General features: G+C 35.9%; 1 protein-coding gene across 4 annotated transcripts in view; it reads left to right on the top strand.

The window, feature by feature from the left end:
- ANO10 (anoctamin 10) overlaps positions 1–12,066 on the top strand; it is a 234,543-nt gene that overhangs the window by 50,971 nt on the left and 171,506 nt on the right. For all 4 annotated transcript variants that reach the window (XM_059390695.1, XM_059390696.1, XM_059390694.1 and 1 more), the window contains one exon: positions 5,068–5,259. In XM_059390695.1, coding sequence (XP_059246678.1) covers positions 5,068–5,259 — 192 coding nt within the window. The remainder of the gene's footprint in view (positions 1–5,067; positions 5,260–12,066) is intronic.

The raw sequence follows: 12,066 nt of genomic DNA, 5'->3' as shown, positions 1-12,066 counted from the left end.
TTCTTTTTAAGATTTTATTTATTTATTTGACAGAAATACTAAGTAGGCAGAGAGAGAGGAAGGGAAGTGGGCTCCTTGCTGAGCAGAAAGCCCAATGCAGGGCTCCATCCCAGGACCCTGGGATCATGACCTGAGCAGAAGACAGAGGCTTTAACCCACTGAGCGACCCAGGCACCTCTGATTTGCATTTTCTTAATGCCTAAAGATACTGATCATCTTTTCATGTGCTTTTTTGACCATTTTGTCTCTTCTTTGGGGAAGTACATATTCATATTCTTTGCCCATTTTTCATTGGATTATGTGTCTTTTTATTATTTCATTGCAAAAATTCTTCATATATTCTAATATAAATTTCTTTCTTTCTTTTTTGTTTAAAGAGCGAGTGTGAGAGGGATGGAGAGAGGGGCAGAGATGGTGGGAGAGAGAAAATCTTAAGCAGTCTCCCTACCTAGCACAGAACCTGATCAGGGCTCAGTCTCATCATCATGAGATCATGACCTGAGCTGAAATCAAGAGTTGGCTGCTTAACTGACTGAGCCACTCAGATGCCCCTGAATATAAATTTCTTATCAGCTATATGATTTGCAAATATTTCTTATCGTTCTGTGGGTTAGCTTATTTTCTTGAGTGTCCTTTGATGCATAAAAGTTTTTAATTTTGATGGAGTCAGATTTCTCTCTTTTTTTGATGCTTGTTCTTTTGCTGTCATCTCTAAGAAACCATTGCCTTATCTAAACACAGGAAGATTTACTTACTCCTGTGTTTTGTGCTAAGAATTTTATAGACTTAGCTTTTACATTTAGGTCTGACCCATTTTGAATTAATTTTTGTAGATAGTATGAGGAAGGAGTCCAGATTCATTCTTTTGCATGTGGATATCCAGCTGTCCTACCACCATTTGTTTTTAAAAAAATCATTTTTTTCTTCATTGAAGGATCTTCACACATTTGTTGAAAATTGTAAGTCTATAGATATATGGATTTGTTTCTGGACTCTCAGTGCTATTCCTCTACATGTCTATCCTTATGCTGGTACTACACTGTCCTGATTACTGTAGCTTAGTAGTAGGTTTTCAAATCAGGAAATGTAATTTCTCTAACTTTGTTTTTTTTCAAGATTGTTTTGGCAATTCTGGGTCCCTTACATTTCCTTATGATTTTAGGATTAGCTTGTGCATTTCTTTTAAAAATGCAGTTGGAAGTTTGATTGCATCGACTCTATTCATCAATTTGGGGAGTATTTCCGTTTTAATATTAAGTTTTCTAATCTGTAAGCATGGATTGTCTTTCTGTTTATTTAAGTCTTTAATTTCTTTCAGCAATGATTTGCGGTTTTCAGTGTACAAATCTTGCATTCTGTTAAATATATTACTAAGTGTTTTATTCTTTTTTTTTTTTTAAGATTTTATTTATTTATTTGTCAGAGAGAGAGCATAAGCAGGCAGAGTGGCAGGCAGAGGCAGAGAGAGAAGCAGACTCCCTGCTGAGCAAGGAGCCCGATTTGGGGCTCGATCCCAGGAACCTGGGATCATGACCTGAGCTGAAGGCAGCGGCCCAACCAACTGAGCCACCCAGGTGTCCCCTAAGTGTTTTATTCTTTTTGGTACTACTATAAATGAATTTTTTAAAAATTTCATTTTGAGGTTGTTCATTGCTGGTTTCTAGAAATACCACTGATTTTTGTAGGTTAATCTTATATCCTGCAACTGTACTGAAGTTTATTATTAGATTGCTTATAATTAGACCTAATAATCTTTTGGGGGGAGTTCCTTAGGGTTTTTTGGTATGTAATATCATGTCCTGGCAAATAGAAATAGTTCTACGTTTTTTCTTGTTCTGGATGGCTCTTATTTCTTTCTTTGCCTTATTGTTCTGGTCAGAACCCTAAGGACAGTGTTGAATAGCAGAGTTAAGAGCAGACATTCTTGTCTTGTTCCTGATCTTAGGTGGGAAGCTTTTAATTTTTCACCATTAAGTATGATGTTAGCTGTGGTGATTCATAGATGCTGTTTATCAGTTTGAGAAAATTCTCTATGATTACAATTTGTTGAGTGTTTTTATCATGAAAGGGTATCAGATTTTGGTTTTTTTTTTTTCCTGTATCCATTGAGATTATTATAGAATTATATAAAGATATATATATTTAGGGATCTCTGGGTGGCTCAGTTAGTTAAACATCTGCCTTTGGCTCAGATCATGATTCCAGGGTCCTGGAATTGAGTCTCACATCAGGCTCCTTACTCAGTGAAGAACCTGCTTCTTCCTCTGCCTGTTACTCCCTCGGCTTGTGCTCTCTCTCACTCTCTCTCTCTGACAAATAAACAAAATCTTAAAATATATTATATAAATTATATATATATCTATCAAATTTTGTTGTGTTTATGTATTTCCTTTTGCTTGCTCTAGATTTAGTTTACTGTTGTTTTACTAGATTCGAAGGGGAAAATTTTAGCTGTTTTGAGATCTGCCTTTTTTTTTTTAATGAAAGCCTTTATACCCATGAACTTCTATCTGAGCTCTGTTTTTACAGCATCCTATAAGTTTTGATATATTGTATCTTAATTTTCATTCATTTTAGTATTTTCTAATTTTTCTCATGATTTCTTCTTTGACTTATTGTTTTTTAGTAGTATGTTGGTTAATATCCATACAATGTGTGAATTTCCCAAATTTCCCTCTGTTATTGATTTCCACTTTCATTCCATTGTGGTCAAAGAGTATTTTGTATGATTTGTAAGCCTTTCAGATTTGTTGAGAATTGTTTTACGATCTAACATCTCATCTATCCTGAAGAATGTTTCATGTGTACTTGGGAAAAATGAGTATTCTATTGTTGAGTTCAGTGTTATGTAGATGTTGATGTGGGGCTGCAAGTGAACGGTCAAGAAAGAATTGCTTCTTGTCCGCAGGGACAGGACCTTTGGGCAGAAGAAGTTGCACTTTTGCTTAATGAGTCTGGTGGTTATATGCTTAATACTCAAGGGGGAAGGGACATGTAGGGAGTGTTAAATCGTAAATGTTTCTTCAAATTCTAGTCTTGACATTACTTTTGCAAATTTTTCTTGTGCTTATCAATCAATTTGACTGAGATTAACTATCAGTGAGATGTACAGGTAGTCTTGAGATCCTTTAAGAATGTAGCAACAAGCACTTAATTTGGTCCTTATCAAACTTATGCAGGCCATAGATCAACCTACAGGGCTAAAGGTGAACATTTTTCTGCTTCTGTCCTTCATCACATGTCTTTAGGTCTCTCTTTTTGTGGGAATGCTTTCAGCACTAAACCAGGAGGTTTAAAACTGTGCCTTAACATTCCCTTCCTGCTTATGCAGAGGTGAGATCTTAGACAGAGCCTTCTAAGATCTTTCCTGAGATTATGCATGATCCTAGGCATGTGCCTGGTTGTCTAGGTTTCCAGGAAAATGTTGGAACTCTTCAACCCCCTGTGAATGTCTCTTTCCTCAGCTTGCCCTTTTGAGCTCCCTGGCTAGTCTCTTGTTTGCCTCAACTGCTATCCATTACCTCAGGCAGACTGAGGTTTAAAAATTCAACTGACATACCCAGGGAGAAGCCTTTAGCACTCAACGAGATTTGATGAAGTTGAATAAAGATGAGCCTTTTGAGTGAGGTTTTCTAGGGTCCTACTAAACAGGTCATATAATGATTTCCCTTTGGGAGTGAGGCTTTCAAAGATCTCCAGGCCCACCTTGCTCCCTCTGGTCCTGGGAGTGTATGCTGTTTTTGGTTTTTTGTTTTTCTTTTTAATGTTCTACAGAGCTGGGGAGTAGGAGATGAGACTAGAATAACTTAAAATGCCAGAAGATTGAGATGTTTGTTATGACTGTATGCAGCCAGAATTGCTACAAGCCTTTGGTTAATTTCCAGAGTACCCGAAAAATTGATTCTGACACATTTTGCTATCTTTTCTATTCTCATGGAGGGGCAAAGTTCTGGAGGTCCTTACTCTTCCATTTTCACTGACATCACTGATACAGGAGAGACATTAGTTTCGAAGCCAACAGCCAAGAAAGAATTTTTGAGATGTCTTTAGTGCAAAAAGGTGGTTTTATTAAAGCATGGGGACAAGATCTCTGGGCAGAAAGAGCTGCACGGAGGGGATGAGGAGTGACCCATTATAAACTTGCAAATTGGAAGGGGGTTAAGGATAGCATAAGCCTTCTATGTATTTTGGAAACAAGGTTTTCAGGATCCTGAGGGGGCTAGCTCTTGTTAAGAAAAGGCCATTCATCATTGTTTAGTAAGCCTTCAGTCATTAGACCCTTCAGATATATATACTTGGATCTTATGCTTGGAGGATGATTGCCAACATGTATCTTGGCGGGGAGGGGGGAGAGTGGTGAGATAAAGGAAGTTTCCAAAAGAATTTTTACGTTAAAGTAGACTTTACAGCATTCTGGGGGTTTGGGACTGATGTTGCCTTTTGCCCTTAGCAAAGTATTAATGTCGAGGCAGCTTAGTTCTTAGAGGAAGGTCACTCTGCTTATTTTAAGGACTTGTCAATGGGCTGTAAGTAGTGAGGAAATTTAATAATTTTTCTTTTGCCTTTGTTTTCCACATCATCACCACCTCAGTTTTTTATTGGAAGGTCAGGGACTGAGATTCTGGGGTACCCATGGTGTGAGGGGGCAGTCATGCAAGATTTTTTTAATTTAATTTAATTTTTCAGTGTTCTAAGATTCATTGTTTATGTACCACACCCAGTGCTCCAAGCAATATGTGCCCTCCTTAATAAGATTTCTAATGGTGATATTGAATCATTTCTTTTCAGTTGATCAAGAGCAAACATCTTTAGCTTTGCTGTTATTATGTAATAATTCAGTGATTTGGCACAATGAAATGAGTAGCTAAGTCATTTTTTCATTCTTTCAGGAACTTAAATATAAAATTGCTTTTGAATTTATGTAAAATCTGTTGTTGAGAAGAAGAAATTGAGAGGAATTCTGAGATTTTTTTTTGGTTGGAGGCCAGTGTCTTGGGTAGTATAACGTTGTTCCTGTTATATGATATTAAAACAATGCCTTTTTTTTCTTGCGGTTTACATTTTCAGGGTACCTTTGATGATTACTTGGAATTATTCCTTCAGTTTGGTTACGTGAGCCTTTTCTCCTGCGTTTACCCATTAGCAGCTGCCTTTGCTGTGTTAAATAACTTCACTGAAGTTAATTCAGATGCCTTAAAAATGTGCAGAGTCCTCAAACGGCCATTCTCAGAACCTTCAGCCAATATTGGTGTATGGCAGGTAAAAATTTATTCCTTTGGGGGAAAAAATTAGCAAAATGGGACCTTATGATTAAAAATAAAAGTGCTCAGAAGAGATTTGGAAAAATTGGATGTTATCCTGTTTATTTTTATTTATTAATTTTTTTGGCCACAAACTAGCTGTGTGACTTCACATAGTTACTAACTTCTTCTGGACCTTGCTTTTCTTGTTTTTAAAATTAGGGATGGGGCGGGGGAGGTAAATTATAATTTTTATGACCCCTTTCAGACGTAAAATTCTAATAGTTTTCTAGGAAAGTAGCCAGCTGGGATTTTACCCTCTGGATGGTAAAGAGGCCCTCCCACTGCAGTGTCAATGCAGATCACATGGGGAGCCTGGACTTCCACACTTACCCAGGAATAATGAGGTTCCCTTTCTAGTTTCTGCTGCAGTGATCTCAGATAAAGCCTAATGGAGAGTCAGACATTTCACCACCACCCAGCACAGCAGAGGCCACATAGGAGTGCACATGAGCCATTTGTACCGCTCCAAGCAAAAGAGATACCAGTGGGGAGGTTAGTGGGAAGCCAGGACTCTGATCCCTGTCCAGTAATAATAAGGATACCATCCCCCACTTTGGGTGTCAGTGATGTCCAAATGGGCAACCTAACAAGATGTCACTTCTTTCCCTGCTGGAGTGATGTCAGAGGAACCAACTAAAACAAAAGTTTTAAATAAAATGTAGAATCTTATAACACCCAAAATGTCCAGGGTTCTATTAAAAAATCATCATACCAAAAACCAGGATGTTACCTCCACCAAAAAAGGTGATATAGTCAGTAGATGCCACAATCAAGGTATCAGATGTTAGAAATATCAGACAAATATTCTAAAGCAGCTTTGATAGAATGAATACATCTAAAACAGATGGAAAAATAGAATATCTGAGCAAAGAAATAGAAGATATGAAGGAGAGGCAAATAGATATTTTAGAAGTGGAAAATATAATTAAAATAAAAAACTCAGGGGCACCTGGGTGGCTCAGTGGGTTAAAGCCTCTGCCTTCGGCTCAGGTCACGATCCCAGGGTCCTGGGATCGAGCCTGGCATCTGGCTCTCTCAGGAAGCCTGCTTCCCTTCCCCTCTCTCTGCCCGCCTCTCTGCCTACTTGTGATCTCTTTCTGTCAAATAAATAAATAAAATTAAAAAAAAAAAAACTCAGTGGATGAGTGCAGGAGCAGAATGGAAGGAGTAAAGATCAGAAACTGGAAAACAGTGCAATAGAAATGATTCAATCTGAATAGCAGACAAAAAATAGCCAAAGTAAATACAACCTCAGAGACCTGCATGACTTTAACAGAAAATCTAACATTCTTGCTGTTGGTGTTCCAGAAGGAAAGGAGAAAGGAGGGGCTAAAAAATATTTGAAGTAATAATGGCCAAAACTTTTTGATTTGGTAAAAGAACTAAAACTACAGATTCAAGAAACTGATTGAATCGCAAATAGAATAAGCCCCAAAAGTCTGTGCCAAACACATTGTAACTAAACACATGAAAGCTAAAGACAAACACTTGAAAGCACCAGGAGAGAAATGACTTGTTACCTACTATAGGAGATGACAATTAGAATGACAGCCAGTTTTTCATCAGAAACCATGGAGGCTGGGGTGCCTGGGTGGCTCAGTGGGTTAAAGCCTCTGCTTTCGGCTCAGGTCATGATCCCAGGGTCCTGGGATCGAGCCCCACATCGGGCTCTCTGCTCAGCAGGGAGCCTGCTTCCTCCTCTCTCTCTCTGTCTGCCTCTCTGCCTACTTGTGATATCTGTCTGTCAAATAAGTAAATAAATCTTAAAAAAAAAAAAAAAGAAAGAAACCATGGAGGCTGGAGTCAAGTGGCATAGTATCTTTTAAGCACTTAAAGAAAAGTTCCATTAATACAGAATCCTATATTCAGAGAAAATATCCTTCAGGATTAAAAAGAAAATCAAGACACTCTTAGATGAAGGAAAACTAAGAGAATTTGTTGCCAGAAGACCTATCCTAAAAGAATAGCTAAAAGAAACTCTCTATACTTAAGGAAATGATAAAAGAAGGGACCTGGGAGCATTAGGAAGAAAAACCATGGTAAGCAAAAATACAAGTAAACATATTAGACTTTTCCTGTCTTGAGTCTCTAAAGTTATATATGACAATTGAAATAGAAATTATAACACTATCTAATGATTCTAAATATATGTGGAGACAACACTAAGAAACTATACAGAAAGGTAAAAGGAGGTGAGGTTTCTTTATATCACTCAAACTAATAGATGACGACACAAGTAGACTGATTATTTATAGACGGTCCCCAACTTACAATAGTTCAAATTACGATTTTTTGACTTTACAACAGTGTGAAAACAATACGTATTCAATAGAAATCATACCTCATCTTTAATTTGGATCTTTTCCTAAGCCAGTGGTATGCAGTATGATCCTCTCTCATGATTCTGGGCAGCAAGCTGTATAGTCATAAGGGTCAACAGTCAATACACCTAGAACTGTCTGTACCCACACAACCATTATGTTTTTTACTTTCAATACAGTGTTTAACAAATTACATGAGATATTCAACACTTTATTATAAAGTAGGCTTTGTGTTAGATGATATTGCTGAACCATAGTCTAATCTAAGTGTTCTGAGTACATTTAAGGTAAGCTAGACTAAATTATGATAATTCGGTAAGTTAGGTTATATTAAATGCATTTTTGTCTTACAATATTTTAAACTTATAGTGGGTTTTTTGGATATAACTTCAATCAAGGAAGATCTACATAGATGCACACACAATATAATATGAAATATATGTAATATATAAAGCATATCTATATAATCATATGTGTATGTAATGTAATACCTAGAGCAACCATTACAAAGCTACAAAAAAGATACATTCAAAAACAGATAAATCAAAAAGTAGTTCTAAAAGATGTTCAAATAACCCACAATAAGGCATGACAAGTAAAACACAGAAATGAAAAAACAGAAGGAACAAATGGAAAACAAAGAAACAGCAAACTAAAGTCCTAACATATCAATAATTATATTAACTGTAAAAAGTCTAAAGATACCAGTTAAAGACTGATATTGGCAGAGTGGATTAAAACACATAACCCAACTATATGCTGTCTGTAAGAAATTGAGTTCAAACATAATGCTATAAGCAGGGTAAAGGTAAAAGGACAAAGAAAAAAAAAACCCATGTATAGATCTGTTAATTGGAAGAAAGCAAGAGTGGTTATAATAGTATCAGATAAAGTAGACTTCAGAACAAAAAGAAATTAACAGAGAGGAACATTCTATGTTGATAAAAGGGTAAAATTACCAATAAGACATAGCAATCTTAATGTATATGCCTTGAGCAACAAAATTTTAAAATTATGTGAACCCCAAATTTATAGAACTAAAAGGAGAAATAGATAAATTCACAGTGATGGTTGGAGACGTCAACATTCCTCTCTCAACAGTTGACAGAACAAGAGCTAGAAAGTCTACAAGGGTATGGAAGAACTCAGCACCATCACCGTCATCAGATAACAATCTAATCCGTGTTACAGAGCACTCTGCTCAACAATAGTAGGGTACACATTTCAAGTCCTTACAGAACATTCAAACTGGGGAAACAAACTTTAGAAATTGAAATCATATATAGTATGTCTCTGACTACAGTAGAATTAAACTAGAAATCAATAACAGAACGATAACAGGGAAATATCTAAATACTTGAAGACTAAATGACACATTTCTTAAATAATCATGGAGTCAAAAGAAAGTGTCAAGTGAACTCAGAAGACACTGAAAACGAAAAGACAGCATATCAAAGTTGGTGAGACATAGCTAAAACTGTGGTGACAGGGAAATTTGTAGCATTAAATGCATACATTGGAAAAGAGGAAAATGTTACAAACAGTAATCTAAACTCCTACTTAGGAAACTGGAGACAAAGAAAACCAACAGAAGCAGAAAGAATAAAATAATAGAGTACAAGTCAATGAAATGAAAACCAGAAAAATAATAGAGAAGATTAATGAAATTAAAGAGTTGATTCTTTGGAAAGAGCAATATAGTTGATAAACCTCCAGCAGGACTAAAGCAAGAAAGAAGAAACAACCATTATAAAAGTGAAACAGCAGATATCACTACAGACCCTTCAGATATCAAAAGTATAAAAGGGACTATTACAAGCAACTCTACACATACAAATTTTTTAAAAAGATTTTATTTATTCATTAATAGAGGGAGAAGGAAAAGCAGGCTTCCTGCTGAGCAAGGAGCCTGGTGTGGGACTTGATCCCAGGACCCTGGGATCATGACCTGAGCCGAAGGCAGACGCTTAACCAACTGAGCCACACAAGCATCTCTCTACATACAAATTTGACAACTTGGATAAAATGGACCAATTCTTCCAAAACACAGACTACCACAACTCACCCAATGTGAAGTAGATAATTTGAGTAGCTCCATAACTGTAAGGAAATTGAATCTGTAGTTACAAATTTCCAAAAAAGAGATGCTCTGGCCCAAATGATTTTACTGGCAAATTCTAATTTAAAGAAAATTAACACTGATTTTATACAATTTCTTTTAGGAACAGGACATGGGAGTATTTCCCAATTCACTTTATGGAGCTGGTATCAGTGTGATAGAAAACCAGAGAGAGTATGAAAAAGGAAAACAACAAACCAAAATCCCATGTGAATAAATATATAAAACATCTTAATAAACTGTTAGCAAATATAATTCAGCAATCTATAAAAAAAGGTATGGACCATGACAAGTAGGATTTAGTCCAGGGATTCCAGCTGGGTTCAATATAATCTACCATATTCATAGTCAACATGGTTATATCAATCAATAGATATAAAACATTTGACAGAATCCAATATTCATTTTTGAAGACTCAGAAAAATAGAAATGGGGGTATTTCTTTAACTTGGTAAGGAACATCTATTTTTTTAAAAAATCTAAAGCTAGCATCATACTTCTTGGTGAAAGACTGAATGCTCTCCTTATAAGATTAGGAACAGTGCAAGGAAATCCACTCTCACTACCCTTATTGAACATAGTACTAGAAGTTCTAAGTAGCATAATAAGGCCAGTGATACCTCCAGTTTATCAGTGAGGTCCCTAGCTGACCTCAAGTATATGAGCATATCCAGTCAAAGTCAGCTGAGACCAGAACTGCTTGGATGAGCACATCCTAAATTGTCCATCCACAGAATGAGGAGTTTTAAAAAATGGCTGTTTGAAGTCACAGAGTTTGGGGTGGTTGGTTATGTAGTAATAGCTAACTGACTCAGTACTTGGAATAAAAGGAAGACTCAGTACTTGTAATAGATCAGTTCTCCTTTAATTTACAAATTTATAAATTAACCTAAAAATTAATTCACAAATCCCAGCCAAAGTTTTTCTTTTAACTAGGTAAACTTATTGTCAAATTCACAGGGAAAAATAAATGAAATAAAATAGCAAGAAAATTCTAAAGAAAAATAAGGACACTTACCACATATTAATACTTACTATATAACTTCAGTTATTAAAGTAATGCAGTACTGGTGCATTAGTAGACAATCACACCAGTGGAACAGAATAAAAAGTCCAGAAATGCATTATATGATATGGTGAAATCTCAGTTTAGTAGAGGAAACAACTATCCATTAATAGCATTGAAATAACTAGGTCTCCAGATGAGGGGGGAAAAGTTTGCTCTTCTAAAATTACAAGATAAAAGGACAGGACTCAGAATGGGAGAAAATATTCATAAACACATGTCTTCCAGAGGACTCGTATTCAGATTAAGAGCTCTTAAAACTCAATGAGGCATTTTAGCCAATTAAAACATGGATAATGATTTGAAGAAGTACTTCACCAAAAAAATATGCAAATCATACAGTATATGACTTCAATTATATGACATTCTAGAGCATACAAACTAATTCATAATGACAAAAGGCAGATTAGTGTTTGGGGCCAGGTTTGAAGAGAAGGTTGGATTACAAAGGGTTGTGCGGAATCTTTTGAGGGGAGGTGGAAATATTCTGTATTTTGTGGTAGTGATTTTACAGGTAAATACAAGTATCAAAACAATAAAGTGTATACCTTCGATGAATGCAATTTATCACACAAATTTAACTCAATATTGCTGTATTTGAAAAATCACATTTTTTGATAAATGTATTAAAAGTGAAGGAAGCCAGGCACTCTTATATGCTACTGACAGGAGTGCATGCAGCTTGGCATTATTTATCAAAATTATGAATGCATTGTACCTTTGACTCAGGTAATCCATGTTTAGGAATTTATCATAATTCCACACTTGTTAAATCATGTATTTACATGATAACTAATTGGAGCATTGTTTGTAACAGCAGCTAATGCCTACCAATAAGGAAATAGTAAAATAAGTTCTGGTACATCTATGCAATAAAATATTTAAGCAGTTGTGACAAAGAATGAAGGCATTCTTTGAGATCTGACATAGAATATTCTTCAAGACATTTAGTGACAAAAGCAAGGGACCTGACACTAAGGGTATATACATTCAAGTTTGTTTATATTTGTATATAAAGTGTCTGGAGAGGTACAAAAGAAAATAATAGTGATCATTTTGTAGGGAGAACAGGAGCTGGTGAGGGAGGGAAGGGATACACAAGGGCAAGGAGACTCTTCACTTTTTCTTTATTTAAAGAGAAAGTAAACAAAGTCCAGAGTAGGTTTGTTGTAAAGAAAACTATGGAAAAATAGATTACACAAGGATTCCTAAAATAAAAGATGGCAGAAATTCTCCATGAAACAATACTAAGTTTGG

This window comes from Mustela nigripes, chromosome 2, assembly GCF_022355385.1.
Source record: "Mustela nigripes isolate SB6536 chromosome 2, MUSNIG.SB6536, whole genome shotgun sequence".
NCBI classification, from domain to species: domain Eukaryota; kingdom Metazoa; phylum Chordata; class Mammalia; order Carnivora; family Mustelidae; genus Mustela; species Mustela nigripes.
The sequence above is the reverse complement of the archived record's forward strand: the minus strand, read 5'-3'. Positions and strand labels throughout refer to the sequence as shown.